Source organism: Cyprinodon tularosa, unplaced genomic scaffold (genome assembly GCF_016077235.1).
Source record: "Cyprinodon tularosa strain WSP-4 unplaced genomic scaffold, ASM1607723v1 ctg79, whole genome shotgun sequence".
Classification (NCBI taxonomy): Eukaryota; Metazoa; Chordata; class Actinopteri; order Cyprinodontiformes; family Cyprinodontidae; genus Cyprinodon; species Cyprinodon tularosa.
In genome coordinates, this window is record NW_024039551.1 from 212,177 (window position 1) to 233,886 (window position 21,710).

General features: G+C 38.7%; 1 protein-coding gene across 1 annotated transcript; it reads right to left on the reverse strand.

Annotated features, from left to right (window-relative positions):
• Positions 1–351: 351 nt before the first annotated feature.
• Positions 352–11,426, reverse strand: snrpb2 (small nuclear ribonucleoprotein polypeptide B2). The gene is made up of 7 exons (XM_038271053.1): positions 11,297–11,426; positions 8,945–9,016; positions 6,929–7,101; positions 6,712–6,852; positions 6,529–6,564; positions 2,222–2,310; positions 352–696 (listed from the first exon to the last, which is right to left on the reverse strand). The coding sequence occupies exons 2-7, from the start codon at positions 9,006–9,008 to the stop codon at positions 537–539; spliced, it is 663 nt and encodes a 220-aa protein (XP_038126981.1). The 5' UTR covers positions 9,009–9,016; positions 11,297–11,426; the 3' UTR covers positions 352–536.
• Between the last annotated feature and the right edge of the window lie 10,284 nt (positions 11,427–21,710).

Below are 21,710 nucleotides of genomic sequence, written 5' to 3' on the forward strand. Positions count from 1 at the left end.
TTGAAAAAAAAAACAACTCTTTAAAAAAAAGACAAGTGTTGGAATAAACGTTATGGCCCTAGTTTAACTCTGTAGTGCCGGGCTTCTTTTAGCTCCTACTGGGGGGTGGTGGGGGGGGGGTGGTGGTGGTCAGTATCTTGCTGCTGGAGGGGCTCTTGGGGTCAGGCTGTCATTGGGAACGAGTTGAGGTTCATCCATCAAAGTATTACACAACCCAACTGAAGAGGAAACTGATTCTCATCTTATAAAAAAATAAATTTTTTATAGGTTAACAGAATCACATCATTTATCCATTGATGCAGCCATCTTTATTTGATCATTTCTGAAAAAACACTCTGCAAGAGGCCGAGGTAGAAAACAAAGAGAATTTAGTCGTTTAATTCTTTAATTTTACAAAATTCCAGAGGTTTCTCCTCCTAACTCCGTCACTGAAGAAATAATAAAAAAACCTAAAAAAAACAAAAACAAACAAAAAGGTAGAGATGGATTCACCCCCCACCCCCACTGAGTCTCTGATCCTCCGATCCAATCAGGAACTACTTCTTGGCGTAGGTGATCCTCATGGCGCAGGTGGCTGTGATCCTAAAGCCCTGCAGAGCATCTTTGGCCACGCCCGCCTGTGTTTCACCCTCAAACTCCACGAAGGCGATGTCGTGTTTCCCTGGAACCAGTCGGACCTCTTTGAACCCAGGAAACCTGCAGAGAAACAGAAGTGTGAAGAATTCAATTAAATTTATTTCTATAGTGCCAATTCACAACACATGTCATTTCAAGGCACTTTACAGTTCACCAGATCATCCAGTCAGATTCATTCAAAGTTTTCTATCTAAGGAAAACCAGCTGATTGCATCAACTAATGGACTCAAATGCAATCCCTCACACTAAGCATGCTTATAGTGACAGTGGAGAGGAAAAACTCTGTTTTAACAGGAAGAAACCTCCAGCAGAACCAGGCTCAGTGTGAGCGGCCATCTGCCGAGGCCGACTGGGGTTCAAGGAGACAGAAGCAGAGATACAAAAAGCAGCTGTAAAAGGCGGCCCCGTCCAGGAAACACACAGCCAGGCAGACGAGCTCCGAGCCAGCTCCCATGCCAGAGGACGAAGAGAGCACATTCAGCCAGCATACAGAGAAACAGGACTACACTGGAAAAACAGGCCGATCTCCAACATCTATAAAGGTTTTGATGGCAGCAGCGCAGCTGATATTTCTCTCCAGAACTAAACTGATGCATAAAGTTTGACGTGTGGGCGGTCCTTGACCTGGTTTCATGGTGAAGGTTTATTGTTAAAGTAAAGGCTTTCTGCCAATAAGGATGCAGAAAAGCAATCAATTCCTCTCCACTGTCGCCTTGTGCATGCTAGCTGCAATCAGTTTAGCTTCCCAAGGTGGATCCCTTCTTACCAGTTAACTACGATTCAACAAATCCCTACACAAGACTTTTTTATATTTATCAATGTAAAAAAAAAAAACCAAAAAAAAAGTTTTTTCGTCCCTGGCTAGAAGCTCACTCAGCTGCTGAGCTCACAGACAGAACCGACCTCTCTAGCTTACATCACACCATCAATAGAAAACGTGAACAAAAGGCAGAGGCGGCCATTCGTCTGATGAGGATTGAAAAATGCCTGATTGTCCTAAAACTAATTAAACAAACATTCACTTTGTCCTCTCCACCCCTTCCTTTTTGCAGCCACATCGTCTTTGTCCATTTTAGATAATGTTGGCGTGATAGCGCAGAGAACCAATAGCATTTCCTCGGTAACAGACCTTGGTTCCTTATCTGTCCATGTGAACAGCACCCATCCCTGAACTATCCACTACAGAACGGACCGCTGTACGGATTTCAGACCCAAAAACACCAAAAGTAAACCGCCCCGCTAAAATGAACCAAAACCAACTAAAATGGTGTAGCACAATTGTTTTTGTTTGGCCATCATTTTGATTAAAGCTTTCAGAGGTCACCAAAAGTCAACTAGCTGCCAGATAAAACCAAAATGGTGGCACTCAGCTACATCTGTGACACAAAACATTTAATCTGACCTGCATTTGTTTTAGTTATTGACCAAAGACAGCAGATGATATGTGGAGAACAAAATGATGCCGTTTTGTTTTTACGTCTAAGAGAGAAAAATGTCCTTTCTACTGGTGGAGGACGCAACAAGCTTTAGGAGGTAGAAGAAGAAAGGCAGTATGGCGGTTCTGGGTGCTGTGATGTGGACTCACTGGTTGAAGAGCATGGACAGCATCATCTCGTTGGTCTCTTCAGGGAGGTTATTGAGGAAGAGGATGTGGTTCGGTGGGTTGTCCGGAACCTGAGGAGATTAACAGGAGACACATTTTATCTGAAACTGCTCTGGTGTCCGTTTGCATTCAGCCCTCAGAACCCAGTAGAACCTCTTTTGGCTGCAGCAGGTTTGAACATCTACAGACTGACAGTTTCCTCCTCTCAGTGTTTAAGTCGGGCCACAGATAGTTTGGGTTTTAGGTTGGGCTTTGACTAGATCGTTTGACTAATGAATGTGTGTTGCCTTTCAAGCCTGTAATTCTTGGATGTAAATGATTAAGTTCAGTTCTGATCTCCTCCCATCAGATCATTTCCCTCTACATGTTTCTTTCCTTAAAGGAATAGTACACCCAAAACATGATTAGCCTTCATTTTCTACTCACCCCCATGCTGAACAACACTCTGGAGTACTTTTTTGATATCTCAAATGCATCTGGAGATCTGGGAGGCTTCTTGCTGTCTGCTGACATTCAAATAATGGAGGTCTATGGCGCCCGAGGCAGAAAGGTCCATAAAAGTCCACAAAAAACGTGTCAATATTCCTCCATACTGCTCGTCCAATGTATTCCAAGTGTCCTGAGTGGGTAGCTTCCATAATTTACTCGAAACAAAGTCATTTATAATGTTTTTAGAGCATAAACAGTAGTGTATAGGATTTCCTAAAAGCGCGCCCCTGCGAGTTCACGAGCCTACGGAAACCGTGGCAGACCAAATCAGATGAAAGTGCGCATTCAGCTCGGCAAAGAACTCATGCTCTTCCTCAACACTGAAGTCCTCAGACATTTTTCTTTCGTTGTTTCTTTCTTTGCACAGGTAAACAGCACATTTCTTCTTCTACGCTTGCATTATCGGCAGAGCAGACGCTGAATGCGCACTTTCATCTGGTTTGGTCTGCTGCGGTTTCCGTAGACTCGTGAACTCGCAGGCGCGCGCTTTTAGGAAATCCTATACACTACTGTTTATGCTCTAAAACATTCTAAATGACTTCGTTTCGAGTAAATTATGGACGCTACCCACTCAGGACACTTGGAATACATTGGACCAGCAGTATGGAGGAATATTGACACGTTTTTTGTGGACTTTTATGGACCTTTCTGCCTCGGGCGCCATATGCCTCCATTATTTGAATGTCAGCAGACAGCAAGAAGCCTCCCAGATCTCCAGATGCATTTGAGATATCAAAAAAGTACTCCAGAGTGTTGTTCAGCATGGGGGTGAGTAGAAAATGAAGGCTAATCATGTTTTGGGTGTACTATTCCTTTAAGGGTCAGATTTATGTGGATTCTCTGCAGCTCCCCCGGAGTCGCCATGGTCTTCTTGGCTGCTTCTCTCATGAATGCTCTCAGATTCTATGGAGCTAAATTGCAGCCAAGATGTTTGTTCAGAAAAATTTTTTTAAACTGAAAAAAAAAAAAAAAAAAAAAAAGGAACCAACAACCACACTGAACAAAATTTTCAGATTGAAGTTTTTACCTTAGAGTTTCAAACCAAATCATTCCACAGCGTGTGAGCTAAGCCCAGCCCCTCGATGCTACTTTCACACCGAACGTGATTTGAGCTGCAAAAGCATCCAGTTTACCTGCAAAGTCTACGGTTGACGCGTATTAAAAGTAGGGGTGTGCAAAATAATCCTCATGACGATGCATCGCAATTCTAATTTTTGTGATCTGCTGCATTGATTCTTGATGCCAAGTATCTATTCTTAATTTACAAAAAGGAATAAATTAAATACATGAATGGTTGCCACACATCAGCCAAAAGCAAGTGGAATTCAACTTTCAGTCCAGTAGATGTCGCTGCGGATACTGCGATGAGTCATTTATAAACAAAACATGGAGACTAAGGGTGTGCAAAATAATCGACATGACAATGCAGCGCGATTCTAATTTTTGTGATCTACTGCATCGATTCTTGAAGGTAAGAATCGATTATAAAAAAAAAAAAAAAGAACAAATAAAATACATTAATGGTTGGCGCACATCAGCCAAACCAAGTGGAATACAACTTCCAGTCCAGCAGATGTCGCTGCAGATGTGTTGACGCCCGCTGCTTTGTGTCACAAGCATGTCCGGCCGCTGGATACTGCGACGAGTCATTCGTAAAAAAAAATATGGAGGAGACTGAGAAAATTCACCCCCCAGCTCCATCACATTTCAAGTAAGCTGCTTTGATGCATTTAGGCTTTAAAAACAAAGAAGGTAAAAAACGAAATTGATATGACGCATGTAATTTGCAAAAGGGGAAATATACATTTGAATGTTTCCATTTCATTGGTTTAAAGGACCACTGAGGCCATGTAAACGGCACTGATTATCCTTATTTTGTTATTTTAAGTTTGATGAATCCAAAGATCTTTTTGTCAGTGTGTCCATGCCAGTAATAGTAATAGTTGTGTCCAGTATTTGTTTCCATGGCAACACCTCCAAAAGTCATTTCAATAAATACAGCTATGTATGAATTCAGTTGCTTTAAGTTATGTATCAAATGAAGACACGATCCAGATCATACCCAGTCAGATAGCCACTGGTAATGGCTGCATCTTTTTCTTAGTGTTCAGGGAAAATATCGCGATGCATCGCAATATTTCAAATATCGTGATGCATCGTGATAGAATCGCATTGTGGCATGTGAATCGTGATTCGACTCGTATCATGACTTCTTTGCCAATACCCACCCCTAATGGAGACTGAGAATATTAGCCCAGCTCCATCACATTCCAAGTCAGATGTTGGAATGCATTTTGGCTTTGAAAACAAAGAATGTAAAGACTAAATTGATATAATGTTTCCATTTCATTGGTTTAAAGGACCACTGAGGCCATGTAAACTGCACTGTTATTTTAAGTTTTATAAATCCTAAGCACTTTTTGTCAGTGTGTCCACGCCAGTAATAGTAATATTTCTGTCCAGTATTTTTCATGGCAACACGTCCAAAAGTCGTTCCAATAAATACAGCTATGTATGAATTCAGTTGCTTTCAGTTATGTATCAATTGAAGACACTATCCAGATCATACCCAGCCAGTCAGCCACTGGTAATGGCTGGATCTTTTTCTTACAGTGTTCAGGGAAAATATCGCGATGCATCGCAATATTTCAAGTATCGTGATGCATCGTGATAGAATCGCATAGTGATTCGGATCGAATCGTGACTTCTTTGGCAATACCACCCCTAATTAAAAGGTCCAACAGCAGATCTCAAGCAGCAGTAGCAGCTCATCTTGAAGCATCTGAACAGCATCTGAGATGCATGACTCGCTTTACAGCAGCAGATGATAGAGTTAAAAATATTTGAATTTTGCTACTTGACGCACAACAACAACCAATTAGAGAACCTGATCTAGGAAGCTGGCAGGGAGATGGACAGCGCTGTTCATGCAGAGCTGTTAGCATAGAGACGTCAGTAACAGATATATATATATATATATATATATATATATCTCCGCTGGACTTTGGACGTTTTGCTTCCTATCCAGAAAGCTTTTACAATTTAAAATGTCAGGAATAGCGTTGAGTTTGAGGTTTTATACAGTAACCCAACAAAGCCTTGTTGTTGTTGCCAAAAAACATGCAAACCGGAACAGATGAAGGGGTCCATCCATTTGGAATTGGGGTTGTTTCAAAAACCTATGATGCAGCAATTGAGTTAATCCCTTCCCGCTATCAGCGCAGCCCAAGCCCAGTACAGGAGAGCGGAGGACCTTGTCTATTCAGCCAGGCCAACGACCCCCCCCCTTCAGACACTTGGGGGTGGGGCATTGCAGGCTAACAAAAAAGCCAAATGACCCCCATTTCAAAGGGGTGGACCCTTTGTAGATATATTGTTAATAGGTGGAAACCGGCCATGACCATATTAATGCAGTAAAACTTTTTTTTCTTTTCTTTCTCTTTCTTTCTATTTCATTTCTATTGTACTTTTTTATATTTACTTATTATTTTCTATTTAATTTTTATTTCCATTGGTGCTGCTTATTTAATTACTAACTACATTTATGTTTGTAAGTTACTTATGTTTCACCATGTGACCTACTTTAGTTGTAAGCCTAACTTGTTGAACATACTTTCAAAGTTTTGTTTTTTTTTGTAAACCATATAGAGCAGCAGCCTGAATGTGGGCTTGTATGTATATGTGAGAAAAAAAAACAAGGCTTTCTGTATAAAACCTTGAACTCCATTCTATTTCTTTTTAAATTAAAATTTTCAGACATTTAAATTGAAAAATTCAAAAGCAGGCGGCGGCCATCTTACCTGGACTGCAGGTGTCTGCGGCGCTGTCGACATCGCCTGCAAAGTAAACAGGAAGGAGTGAGCAAACTGCTCCCAGGTGGACCGTGTGGATCAGAACTAAGCGGCACTGATACGAGCTCTTAGGATGACAGATGACCCGTTAAAGACTCAGACCCATCACTTGGTCACTGGTCAGTCACTCACCAGCGCCGCTTTCTTAGTGGCGTTAGCTGCTGCTGCAGCCTCTTGAGCCTTCTTCTTCTTCTCCCTCTTCTTCTCCTTGTCACTGAACGTTCCCTTCATCTTGGCGATAACCTCAGAGTCGGTCTTGGCGTACTGTATCCTCTGGAAGGAAGCGAGACATACATTAAAGCTTATGTCTTTGGAACAGGCGTCGGCAGGGCGAGAGGAGGCGACGTACCATGGGCTTGTTGTAGAAGGGGAAGCCCTGCAGCTGCCTCAGAGCGTTGGTGGCGGCCGTGAGCTCCCTGAAGACCACGAAGGCCTGACCCCTCATCTTCATGGTCTTCATCGCCACGATCTCCACTATCTGACCGAACTGAGAGAGGAGCGCGTAGAGCGAACGCTTCAGCTCTGCAGAGGAGGAAGGAGGTTATGATCCTGAAGGTCAGAGCTGCTCACTGATACCGGAAGTTTTCGCAGCTACAGAAATGAGTCCGTCTGTTCCGATAGGATCAAATCGGTTCACAGTAATATGACTGCAGCACTAAACTGCTCCATTTTGAAATGTCTGAAGTGAAAAAGTAATAAAAACAAAAACATGAAAGTTTCTCTGAATCGATGGTTGATCTTCAGAATCATCTCTACAGTCAGAGTCGACTTCAACGCTCAGTTGCTTTTAGATCACAGATTTCAGGAGGAATTGTCATCCCTTTTAGAGTCTCCCTGCCCTTTATGAGCGCATTTGTTCTACAGACCGACTGATTCAGGTTTGTTTAAGGCCAATGTTGAATATTTCGACATCATTCTAATATGCGTGGCTGATTTTTTTGGGCCGGTATTTTAAGCTGTTACCTTTATATGTTAGTTCCCCCAATTTACATGAAAGTAAATGTTCTACAGATCCCAATTTAAACAAAAAATAAACCTTAAAAAACCCTGCCCGCTTTGCATCCAGAAAATCAAAACACATCTGCGTTGTGATTGGCCAGCCAGTTCTAGGGCCTGGGGCATTGATCGAGGCTAGACCAAACTCACCGGCAAAAATGATTTTGTCTGCTGGCGGGTAGGGCTAGTTTACTAAGTTACTGCAGTCCTGCAGGTTTTAGAGTTTTTCCTGCTTCCGTACAGCTGATTTCCAATGATAGCTGAGTTACAGGCCTTTTCTGAACTAGTAAAACTAAAATACCTGTCTGATCTCATTGAATGAAATCAGCACACCCCACGTGCTTTAAAACCACTGACACCGTTCTCACTGCCCCACATCTGCTGGGAGGCATTTTCTGAAACCTGCACCAGCTTCCAACACTTTTTCATTGATAAGGTCACTCCTACATCTATTCATGCCCCTCGTTCTGCAGCTCCTGAGGACTTAGAGCCAATATTTCTATGGCTTTTAGATCAGATTGACCATAGCAAGCCAACAGGTTCTACCTATGATGTCCTCCCCCAGCATCTTGAAATCAGTTCTCTCTGTTATAGGGCAGTCAGTTCTGGACATTATAAACAGTAGGCTTTCCTCAGGAGTTGTAGCTTTAAGTTTTAAACATGCTGTGGTCCAGATCAAACTTAAAAACTAAATGTAAATCATTTATTGTCCCACAATGGAAATTCACTCTGTGTATTTAACCCATCCCCTTGGGCAGCAGTGGGCTGCCGTTGTTGGCGCCTGGGGAGCAGTCTGGGGTTAAGGGTCTTGCTCAGAGACCCAGTTTGGCAGTCTATGGTGTGTGGGACTTGAACTCAGAACCTCCTGCCAACTCCAGCATGCTGCAATCAAAGCCAATATGCTGCCTTTTATTTGAAAAAAAATCTTTAAAACATTTTTTTACACTCAACTTAAGTCGTTTTAAGAAGAACATGGTGTCCTGATGGAGTTTCGGTCTGCAAAACTCTGCTCAGCAATGTTTCAGCTCTGTTAAGACTTTCTAATGACATGCTCTTGTCAAATGTCCATTTTATTCTTGTGCTCTTAGATGTGACAGCAGCCTTCGACACTCTGGACCACAACACACTAGTGTCTCTGTTAAACTACCTTGATGGCATTTGTGGTACTGCACTGTACTGGTTTAAGTCTTATCTTTCCAACAGAAGTGTGATTGTGGGCCTTGGAAACAATGAATCCAGTTATAAAATCAGTTTCAGCCAATAGAAAACAATCAGCAGAAGAAAAAAAAAAGGAAACATCAGTGCCACAGCTGAAACTTTGGTATTTAAACACAGATGTAAGGGAAACCAGCAGCAGATGCAAACTGACCTTCTTTCTTGACCTTGTCGTTGATGTTGTTGATGTAGATCGTGTGATTGGGTCGAATATCCATGATGGAAGCTGTGGAAACATAAAGAGAAACCTGCAGTCATGCTGCGGGCTGAGAGGCAAACAGGACCAGAACCGCGGCTCGTAGGCTACTTTCATCCACTTGAAACCTTTTCAAAGTCAATGAAAACAGAACTTAAACCCATGTTAGATTTATGTGTGTCTTTATTTGCCTCTGATCTGTTATTGGGTGAATAAAACAGCAAAACCAACATTAAAGAAAATGAAGAATAAGTGATGCATCAGAGCTTAATCACTGACGACTGTATAACACTAATTTATACTTCCAAACCAGGTCGTCTGCATAGGTGTCGCGGTGACCGCAGAGATGTCCCCGCCCATTCCACAGACAGCTCTCCCAAACTATAGGTGACCGCAGACAGTGCCGCAGACAGGAGGCCTCTGATTGGTCGATCTACATCCGCTCTACACTATGCGTATTTCCTGTTTGGTACCTTACTGGCTTGTTTTTTTTTTTGTACGACCGCCATTGTGGAAAACGATTTGTGAAGAATGACCAGCTAGAAGAGTGAGGTGCGCGAGAACGCTGGGACCCTTTATCCACCTGGATCCCCGCTCTTTTTCGCCCTCATGTCCCTCTGTTGTCAGACAAACTTGCCCCCACTTCCTCACCGCCTCGGCCGTATCTAGACCCGCAGCTAGTTCCTGATTGTCCCTCTTGGCGTGGAATAACAGCGCAGACCACGCTTTAATATTGAGCATAAATCAAAAATATCATCGACAAGCTCACTGCAACTCATATGGATAACCAGCCCTGAAACAGCCAGAACAAAGGGAGCTGATGATCATCAGGATGGAGGTCCTTTTATACCATTAATTTTGCAAAGAACAAGTTTTTAAATGGGAATAAATACAAAAACAATCCAGAAATGAAAAAAAATAAAATAAAATTATTTTTTAAAAGAAAGTAGCATTGTAACTTTGCTTTCTTCTCAAATTTTTATTTTTTTTCCAAATGCGTCTTCATATTTTTCTTTTCAAAATAATTTACCCAAATTTTATTTATCTGATTTGAAGAGTGAATTTAATGAATTTACACCTTTTTCAAAATAAAAGACAGATTATCAGTACTGCAACTAATCATTAAATTGCTAATTGATTAATCTGCCAATTATTTTTTTTAATCGGTTAATCGATTGATAGTGGAGAAGAAAAGATTTATTAAGGAATATTTTTTTACAGAATCTAAACCAGGTAAAACTAAAACTATTCCACTTGAGGGATTCTGGATGAACAAAAAACATTTTTCTCTATTAAATGCAAGATGTTTTTATGTTCTTAAAACTTTAGTATAATTACTGCTCTAAGTGGGTTGCTCTGTCAGCTAAAGGCATGTTATAGAGTCTCTCTATTAACATTTACAATTTATCATTATTAGTTGATCATTTCAATAATCAGTTAATCACAATTAACTGCTTCAGCTCTATAGATCACATTATTTTTACTTCTAGTCCAATAGAAAGGCTCGTTCTGGACACATTGACCAATAAAAAAGTTGCTGACCAATAAAAGAAAATAATGCAATTCAAACCCAATGAACACATGAAAAATGTTATAAAATAAATGTTTTGAAATACTAAGATATGAAAAATACATGAAAAATAAATAATTATTTGAAATGATAAAATCTGAGAAGTTACTCTACAGATTTTTTGATTAATATTTCTTTATTTCTGGATTGCACTCTGGATTTCTGGATTTCTGGATTTTTTTTATTGGCAAATCGTTTTGCATGCAACAATTATGGAACAAAACTCACTCCATAGTGGAGCAGACGAAAACATTTCATACATTCAGGCTTTTTAGGGGTCTTTTCTGTAGAGACGAGTTTAAAGACAATAAAACATAAACATAGTGATCAGCTGATGACCAGGACCTGGAGGCAGCATCATCTCGGTTATTTGCTCAACTGAAGAAGAAATAAATGTTTCTGTAGAAAACAAACTGCTTTACATGGATCATTCTGCCCAATCCAAATGTTTGTATTTAATTTAACAATTATATGAGTAAAAGGTAACGTTAACTAAATATTACGATTAAAAAAAAGTTCATAAATGGATGTTTAAGCCCCGTTTAATTACAATTTCATTCAATTGTAGCTCATGATGCTAGCATCTGTTAGCTCTATGGCTAACAACTACGATTTCAATCCCTTCTGTTGTAGCGGTCAGCTTTGAACTCTTTGCAGGATATCCATCCAGCTCCTCCGTAGATGTGGGGATAGTTGAAATATTATAAAAAAAATGAGTTAAATGAGTAAATAAAACTCACCTGTTCAAATGTAGACAGAAGCCACACTGCTTTCAGCGCCCCCGGTCTTCTTCCTGTTCAACCGGCAGTTAACAGCTACGCTACAGACGGTTTATCGCCCCCTTGTGCTCCGGAGGGGAAGGGAACACAACACAGGACACCGAAGGGTACATCCGCCTAGGTGAGAAGTATGTCTCATTTTGGGAACATTCAGGTGTAACACTAGCAAAAACTAGATTAAAAAAAAGCTTATACCTGTAAACAAGAATAACGAATAATGTATTAAAAACAACTATTTTAAAGTTAAGCTGCACAACAGAAGATAAAAAGAACATATTAGAAAGAAAATGCTTCATGGACATTTGTAAAAACACACTAATATATATATATATATATATATATATATATATATATATATATATATATATATATATATATATATATATATATATATATATATATATATATATATATATATATATATATATATATATATATATATATATATATATATAAATAATATAATATATATATATATATCTATATAGCAATGGAGAGTATGTAAAGACACACTCCTGGAGAAAAACTAGATCCCGCTTGATCAAAAAATCATGCATAGGCTTATGTGTGAGATTAGATGTTTCATTGATGAGAATATAAAATTATGATACAAATGCAAGTTAAAAAATTACAACTTTATAGTAGTTAGGGCTTGGAATCCAGATGTTCTGAGTTTGAGCCCCACTCCCACAGACTGCCACTATGGGTTCCTGAGCAAAGACCCTTAACCCCACACTGCTCCCCGGGCGCCACACAATGGCAGCCCACTGCTCACTAAGGGGATGGGTTAAATGAAGAGAGTTAATTTCGTTGCTCTGTACTTGTGACAGTGTGGCAATATGGCAATATAAGCTGTAAAAAAAAAACAAAAAACAAAAGTACAGTCACAAATTGCCAGGCAAAAATAAAAAATTAGTACAAAACACAAATTTATGGGTACAAATTAGAAATGTACAAATGCAATTTATGAGAACAAATTAAAAATGTACTCGTACAAATCTATTTTACGAGTCCAAATCACAAATGTATGGGTGAAAACTACAAACTTACAAGTAGAAATTAGAAATTTACAAATACAGACCTCAAATTTGAAAGTAAAAATTTAATTGGAGTATAGAAAGATTCTTCTTGTAAATATCTCAGATTTCTTAATGTTCAATAACTTACTTTGACAAATTTAGACACCTACGCATACATGTTTAGTGACATTTTATTTAATCCATAAATTTTAGACCGAAAAGTGGTAAAAAAATAAAATAAAATAAAAAGCTGTAAAGATTTCTTTACTAATTCAGGAAATTTCATTATATCCTAAACAGAATGAAGCATCCTCAGTTTAACGCAGGTCAATCAGTGAACCCAAATCAATTATTAAATGCATCAATTTGGTTCTTCTAGAAAAAAAAAAAAAAAAAAAAAAAAAAAAAACGATGTCTATGATTTAGAGATTTGTTCCTTTGGTGACCACTAGATGGAGATGTTACATCTCCTTTCCGGTGCTTCTAAACAACTTCAGCACATGAGGCATTGAGATTATTTCAAAGCTTATTGGAATCTAACATGAAGAAAAAAAAGAAGCTTTTTTTTCATTATCAAGTATCCGTTCATCAAGTGGATCTGAGTGCATCCTGTTAGAAATACTATTAACTACAGTCTCTTGAGATCAGCAGATCAGAGACCTAATAGATTTATTAGTTAGGGATAATTTTATTCTGACCACACAGAATATATGCATGCAAGTATTCATTCCAATTTAATAAAAAAGGAATGAAAAATCTAATATGTTGCAGAAAGTCAACTACTGAAGTAATAATCTACTGATGGGTTTTAATATGATAGAGAACTTTCCACTGAACCAATGCAGTTTGTTCAAATAATACCAGTTTACAACAGATATAAAAATCTATCTAAGAAAATTCGGCTTATTTCATTCAGTCACTGACTTTGCAGAATGAACTCCTCCTGGATGAGCATGTAAGGCAAGGTTAGTTTATTTCTATGGCACATTTCAACAGCAGGACTAACATAAAGAAAATAAAAAAGAAAAGCACACCGCAGTGGCATAAGGGTGATTAAAAAGTTAATAAACATGAATAATTAAATAAATAGTCACAATTATTGATAAGAAAATGAAAGCAAAGTTTGACTGAAAACATAACTAATGAAGTTCGGATGGCAAAGGTCAAAGGTCACTTTAAATAAATTCATTTTTAATCTGGATTTAAAGAGACTGCGAGTTTCTGAGTTTTTCATAGTTTTTGAGGATTTTATTCCAGATTAGTGAAGTAGAAAAACTAAAAGTTGCTTCAACATGTTCTGGCTGTTGATACACTGCCAAACGGTCTGTAATGTATTTTGGAGAGAAGTCATTCAGATGTTTCTAGAAAAACAGAAGGATTTTAAAGTCTAGTCTCTGAAATACTGGGAGCCAGTGGAAGAACTTAAGAACTGGGCTCATGTTCTCCACTTTCTTAGTTCTAGTGAGGACGCAGGCAGCACCATTCTGAATCAGCTGCTGATCCACTTTTTAGACAGACATGTGAGGACACCACTGCAGGGATCAATTCTACAAAAGATGAACAAAGCAGGAATTAGTTTTTCAGCATTGTTCCAGAAATTCTGGAAATGTTCTCTAGGTGATAGAAGGTCAACTTTGTTCCTGTCTTTTCAGCTCTGAGTCCATCTCTACACCCAGAATAAAAGCCTGATTGCTGGGTGAACTGAAGCTGGGTGCTAACTTTTAAACTCGCTTTCTTTAGTCAAAAAACTACTATTTCAGTTTATTTGTGATTCAGTTGAAGATTTTGTATATCTATCATTATCCATTTTAGTATTTTCCACTTTCTATTATGTCAGAGTGTAATAATTCATATAAGGTTTTAAATGGGGTTCAGCTAGATTCCCAGAAAGAAAAGCTCCAAAATGAAATCTCTGAATCAGATAGCTAGACAACTGAAAGCGTCGAACAAATTCGCCCAAACCGTAAACCAACCCTAACCCTAACGCCAGGTTTCCCCCCCAAAAGCTTCTAAATCATCAGCACAGCCGACCTGGTTTCCAGGACTCCACCAGCAGTCGAATGACGATATGCGGCTAAACATGTCATCACTGATCAAAACCTAGAGGGGAGTAGAGAAAATGTAACCGTGCCCACAAGCCAAATTCTTACAGTATTTGTGAGTTTGCACAAAGATTCCACTTTGTCCCACTTCAACCATTCTAGACTGATCCAAAAAGTTAGCCATGATGAAAGCCGTGCGAGCTGCCAAACCCGCAGGCAACCCAAAACAAACATGACCATGTAGGGGAGGGGGGCGTATGCATCTGTTAGGTCAGAATCAATGACTTCAGCTTTGAAAGAAGAACAGCAAAGGCGTAAAAGTGTAAACTGTTGTTTTTTCTCATGACGTCTGCTGCTATTTCATTTGTTAGCATGATTGGTAACAAAACCAATTTTGGTAGGCGGGAACTTCAATTCAACCCTATAGGTGTCCTGAGGTCCTGTTGAATGGCAGGACCTCCTTACCCACAACAGGTTTATTTTGAACCAAAACTGAATAGGAGAACTTGCACACCAAAGCAAGACTAATTTGGGGATCTTACACTAAACTAGTTATCATTACCGCCAGTGTGAATAACTATTGCTCTGTAATTTAGCTATCCTTGGCCAGCAGTTTCAGGGAAACTTGCTCTGACCCCTGGAAAACATTTAACTATGATCGCTGGGGCCACTGACATCAAATTTTGATTAGGGCCAAATGCCTCAGTGGTATTCATCTCATTGATTGTCTCTGAGCGAGGAAAACCTGTTAAAAGCGTTGACAGTTGATAGATCACCCATGGGCTGGGACTAAAGGCCATTGAGTCCCACCACCTTAGTACAGCAGGTGACCGCCTCCGACACATCTTGCTCAGAGCATGTCAGAAGGCTCAGAACATAGGACCCAGAATTGTGTGTAAACATGCGGCTGCTCGTCAGCTGAGGCGAGCTCACTGGATTCTCTGCAGGAATAGAGTCTCAGGTTAGTGACTGCAGAACTCAAACGGAGAACGACAATGAGCATGAAAGCCACCAGTAGTCTGAGCCCAGAATAAGGAGTGAAGTCCAGAGGAGCGTTTTTCCGTTGCTAGTTACTGAGCCGGAATCAGAGATCCAGGAGAGAAGAGGAGCAAATACCTTCAGCAGCCAGAGAATGCAGAGGATCTGAAGGATCCAGAGGGACAAATCCAAGCCTTGGTCAGAAGACAGGCCCAAGGTCTACAACAGGGGGAATCCATCTAACGGCCCAGAATCACAGAACAGGCAAACAGAGCAAAACAGGGGCGGCCAAAAATCTAAATTCCGTGTGTAGAAACAGCTCAGGATCAGGCAGAACTAAACACAACCTAGAACGCTAGAATTAGTCTCGCTTGGAGCTCGAATAATCTGCCACCAATAGCTGGGAGCCGTGGCTTAAATAGCTGTGGGAACAGGTGGATCTGATGAGAGATAATGAGCGCAGGGCGGAGCAAAGCAGATGAGAGAAAAAAGTAGTAAAACCCAGCCTATGGTGCCAAGATCATGACAGAGCAAACTGTCCATCTGCTTAAGTAATCTCTGATAGTACCATTCCTCAGCCCATGGCTTTCACTTCAGCTGCCATGAAGTGCATGAAATGAAAAAAATAAAATAGGATGAACTGACATCAACTCCATGAACAAACAAACAAAGGCATAAGCTGGAAGCAACTAGACTTTTCTTTATTTCTGAAGAGCTTTCAGCATCTATCAGACAGAACTAACAAAGACTCCTGAATGGATGTCAACATGTCTTAAAAAAACTGAGCGGAGGCCTGCTTGCCTCTGATTTAAAACCGTTTTGTGGCTGTCATGATGATGGAGAAATTAAACAGATATTAACTCTGTGTTAACTGCCATAGATAGAGGAACATATCATGATCCTACAGATCAGTGCAAGACGTGGTGATATTTGCTCTTCTATCTGCAGCTTCTCTTAACACCTGGACAACAACAACAGCTTTGCACTGCTATTGTTTCAGGATTACAGCCCCACCTTTAAAACAACCAGTCTGCTAAAGATGACCGCTGAGCCAGCTGAGCTGGAACTGGATTCTGGACTTTCTCATGAATGGACCACGGCCTGTGAGGATGGAACAGAAGTTCTCTGCTGAGCTTACAGTCAGCACAGCAATCTCACAAGACTGCTGCCTCGACCCCTAAATTCTTCTCTATATTCACATATGACAATGATATAGCTTTAAAAGAAGACTGGACTTTATCTGGGTGCTGAAGAAGAGTAGATTTAAGCACCATGAGACATATAGAGGAGATCCCGATCAGCTGTATCATAATGTAGTGGAACAACCTCTGGCTGAGAAGAGGAAGCCTCAGTGGGTTTACACTCCTGCAGAAAGGGTCAGAGCATTAGGAGGGACATTCTCCAGGCCGTGAGCATCAGCACACAAAACCAGTGTCAGGCTAGAGGGCCAGGACATCACAGAGGGAAAATAGCTCACAACAATAACCACTGAGACACCGAACAATTCAATTCAGTTCAGTTTATTTCTATAGCACCAATTCACAACACATGTCATCTCAAGGTGCTTTACAGTTCACCAGATCGTCCAGTCAGATTGATTCAAAGTTTTCTATCTTAGGAAAACCAGTTGATTGCATCGACTTACTGACTTGTAGGCAATCCCTCACACTAAGCATGCTTGTAGCGACAGTGGAGAGGAAAAACTCCATTTTAACAGGAAGAAAGAATCCACATTAAATCTGTCTCTGCTTAATATTATTGCAATTTCAAATCAGTGTTTTTATGTGGCCTATTTATGTTTGTGATACTCAGAAAGTCGCACTAATACTAATACTAATACATTGCATGTGTTTCTAATTTGTTACCATGTCAGTAAAATAGCTGCTGGATTTCAGCAGTGCAGAGCCAGGCCTCTAATTCTCCCCCTGAAACCCAATTCTATGAAAGCCCGTTAACGCTTACATTGGAATGATTATTATTATCATTATTATGAGATAGACTTTTAGTATAACATAAAAAACAGACTTAGCCAAAAAAATTTAATGACATTTCCATTTCTTAAAATCCAGCAGTGATCAAATGTAAACAAATAAATAAATTAAAAGTCATAAATATGAGATTTATAGTGACAAAGTCTTAATGATGAGATTTAGTCATACGTGAGATAAAAAGGGCATAATTATGACTTGCAAAGTCATAATTATGCCCTTTTAGTCATTTTAGTCAGGTTACTCCTTTTAGGAGTAACCTGAAAATGACTGAAATGTAGGCTGATATAATTCATTGAGGTGTTGCACATTTTACAGAATGCTTCCACTGCTGACTCTCCACTTCTTTACACGAAACTAATATCTTGTGCCCTGCATGGTGCCCTGCATAATTATGACTTCATAATTATCTGATATAAAGTCCTAATAATTATGAGACACAATGTCAGCATTATAAATGAGTCATAATTATCATATATTATTTAGCATTTTTTAACTTTCAAGTGGCAGAAATGGGCTTCCATATATAGTGAATCCTTATCACGCGTGAAAAAAAAAAACATGTGAAACAAAGATATCCAAACATAAAGTACAACAACAGAAAATAGGTGTTTTAGCATGTTAATGTTATAGATTTACTCAAATAGTTTGGAATTAAAATGATTTCAGATGAAAACAAAAGCGTCTTAGAGAGACACAGATATCACAGCAAAGACATTTTACCTAAACGTTACATCTTACCCCAAATGGGTCATTAGGACAAAACATTTCACACATTTGTGTGTAAAAATCAAATTTTGTTTAACTGTTATTAAAATACGGACATTGACAACACCTTTTTAGAGTTTAAAACAAATACTGGGATATTCCAGACTAATGAGAGTCACAGCGAGGCCTTGTTTGAACTTCCTCTCCTACCACCTAAAGGCTTCATGTTGCTGTCCATCACAGACATAACCTGCAAACAGTGGCATTCATGTCTATGAAAGAGTCACTGAGCTGTTTAACCCCCAAACTGTGAGAAAATTATGCTGGCTTGAAAAGAAGTGAAATCTAATCTCCTTTCAGGCAGAGAAACAATATTTCTACCCGAAGAATATTGCCGCTGCCTGAAAGTTTGGAGCCACTTTAAAAGCACATAAATCATTAGTGTCATAAATAATCCAGTCATTATTATAGAAAACAAAAAAACAAAACTTGTTTGGCTTCATATAATTATAAATATTTGCAAATATAACAATAAACTAAAATTATAAATACTTTTTTCCCACGATGATCCTGCAAACACATTTCCACCGGTCACTCCATGTCACCACAGATACTGCATAAAATCCACAGAGCCGTGTCAGAAATTAGCATAGTGAGCAGTTGGGCATTGGCGCTTGTCTTTCACTGTGAATATCAACCATGGCTTTGGTGAATAAGTCTTTTCTCAGCTAATCTTGCAACAAACTCCCACAGACCGCTGTGATGTCAGAGCAAGTCTGGAAGTTTTCGCCACCATCTGAACGTCTCTGCTGTTGTCTGACTAAAAGGCTCTTCAGAAACATTTGATCCTAGTTGTCATGATGAATAGTTTCCTCAGAGGTGGGATATCCATAGACGCCCTGGTTTTAAAATGGACTTGAAGTTTGACTCTTATCATTCATTCACAGTTAGTAAATATTAAACCTAAATAGAAAAAATAAATCTTTTAAATAGATAGTTTTGAGATACTTTCACTGTGCATGCTTGGATCTCAGCAAATAATCTGGTTTACTCCTAAAGTTGAAGAATGTAGTCGTTTATTCACCCTCAATTCACTTTAACTTTGCCCTGGTCCTTTCAATCCTGCAGCAGATCCACAGTAAAAAAACATTTGAAAGTGTGAAATGTATGATTTCTTTCTCCTCTAACCCATTGTGATCCTTTTTTTTCTTGTTTCTTTCTTAACTAATGTAAGCGCCTTTAATGGCAGCAAGGCCTCAGACTCTGACCCCCACCCTCGTGCATAATGTTGTGGTCAGGCTTTAATGAAACAGAAATTTTGCCCTGCTGCTTGAGGTTGGGTGACATATAAAATAACCACTGCAGTTTGCCACCATCAGTGTGTGTAAACGGGGAATGACTGAATCTCATGTAAACAATATGGAGTCACCTGTAATTTGAAAAGGTGCACATATCATCTACTATATAACAATGATCATATCTACGTAATTGTAAAGCAGCTGAGGAATGTCTTGTCACCAGTAAACACTATAATTGCAGATTAGAGGAGAATATTTTCATATATTTACCGGTAGTCCTATTTATTCATTTATTGTTTAGGTTTCTTTTTAGTTTCACTGTAATTTTGTATCTTTATAGTTATTTTCTGGCAGTGTTGTGTTTTTGTTTTACTCTCTGTTGCCCCCTTGTTCCAGTTACCTTTCCCCCATGGCTCCTTTCTAGCTGTTTCTGTCCACACCTGCTCCCAATTAACTAATTACTCCACTCTTGGTTCTGTCTCCCATATATTATCCTCCTCTGCAGTTCATCAGTGCTGGTTTCTCTCCTTTGCTTTTCTCCTTGTGTGTGTTTTTCCACTGCTGTCTCCTGGTTTTCGGTTTCTTTATTTTGTCCCTGGATTTGTGTTTCAGTTGGGTTTAAATCTACATTCGATTTTTTTTTATAACTTTCATTGTCAACTAAAGGAGTATATATACTGCAATACTGCCTTTGGTACCATGGAGTATTCATTATTTATGAATTATTATTTTTTTCTTCCAACCTGAATGAAAGACATTATCTTATATGATGAATATAGACGGGCATAAAAGCTTCACCTTTAGACATTTTATCACTACTAATAAAGGTCACAGCTATTCAGTAACTGCAGATTGCGGTTAGACTTAGACTTATACAGACTTATTTTGTCATTTTTTACACACAAGTATAAAAAAAAGAAATTTTGCTAAGTACAGCTCTTGAGACTATTTCATCTTTTAAAAGTGCAGCCTTGATAAGTTAAGCAGCAGTGATAAAACATTGTGATGAAAAACAGTCATGTAAACATATGACTGTATAGTTAAAGTTCTAATATAAATTTTTTTAACCCATTTTACAAAACATTCCACATGTTACATTATTATCTGTTTTAAAGTGCTAATTTTAAATAGTTAATAAATACAAATTTCTTGTTTGCCTATGTGTTTGCCTTGTAATAAAAATAAAACAGTGTTTTTACAAATGATGCAAATTTGGGCAACATGATGTGAAAGGAGAACAGAACCTGAATAGTAAAAGAATATTTCTCATATATTCTGTTACTAATATGTATATAAATGTCATTGATGCTGCACAGTCTCATTAAGATCCTCCACCACAGTATGGGGGGAAATTTGATACATTATTGTTGCAAAGAACATGTTTTGTAAATGCAGATTAAAAAAAAAAGCAATCCAGAATTTAAACTTGGAAAAAAATCTTAATGAAAAAAAGGTTTTGAGAGTAACTCTCACCGTTTAGAGTGAACATTTGTATTGAGCTTTAAGTAGGGAGTGAACGTTTGCTCTTGACCAATAAAAATTATGTTGCTCTGCTAACGTCCAGCAGACCAATAGAAATGCGCCTTCACTTTTCATTACAGAAAAAAGCTTATTCCCTCAAAATCAAAGAGAATACGATCTGTTAAATGCAATTTAAAACAGAGAGAAATCTGAATAATAACATTTAAAAATATAAAATATAAAAAATATATATTTGAAAAGGAAACATTTAAACAAAATCTGAGATAACATTAAAGAAACCCTTAACATTTTTAACGTTTTAAAGAAATTCTCAAATTCTCTTTTATTATTGGATTTCTATTTTCTTTTCTTCACATCTCCATTTACCAAACGTTTTCACTGAATTGAGGGAGGGTGTTGTTAAATTGTCATCATTCAGATGTCCAAAAGTCGAACAAATATTTAAGCATTCTATGTTTCTAAAAAGTAGGTTATAAAAAGACTTGTTTATTTGTTGTTTCAAAAATGTTTTTATTAAAAATAAAAATGTTACTGCTTCCTTTTGGAATATCTGTGTTTGTGTACTTTCAGAGAGCTCAGATTTATAGTTTAGTTGTTAAAGATAGATATTGTGGAGGATTTTTTAAAAGACCTGCACGCTCCACTTAAAAAATAAAAAGCATGTGCAAGAGCATGCACAAGTCAATTTCTCCTCGTGCATGCGCTGTTTAAAATGTACTGTTCTCACAAGTTATTCAAGCTTACTGTGTCCACCTACAGCGGGGACTATATGGTGGACTTTGTAGCAACCTCAGTCAACAGACCGTTCAGACAGATGATCACTGCTTTTTGCCTCCTGTTGGTCATGTAACTCCTCCTCC

Excerpts from the sequence above, each read along its gene's own strand:
- snrpb2 (XM_038271053.1), bottom strand. The coding sequence starts at position 9,008 with ATGGATATTCGACCCAATCACACGATCTACATCAACAACATCAACGAC. Across the intron at positions 6,565-6,711 it reads CCACTAAGAAAGCGGCGCTG|GCGATGTCGACAGCGCCGCA; the intron begins GTGAGTGACTGA and ends TTTACTTTGCAG. Across the intron at positions 697-2,221 it reads CTGTCCATGCTCTTCAACCA|GTTTCCTGGGTTCAAAGAGG; the intron begins GTGAGTCCACAT and ends GTTTCTCTGCAG.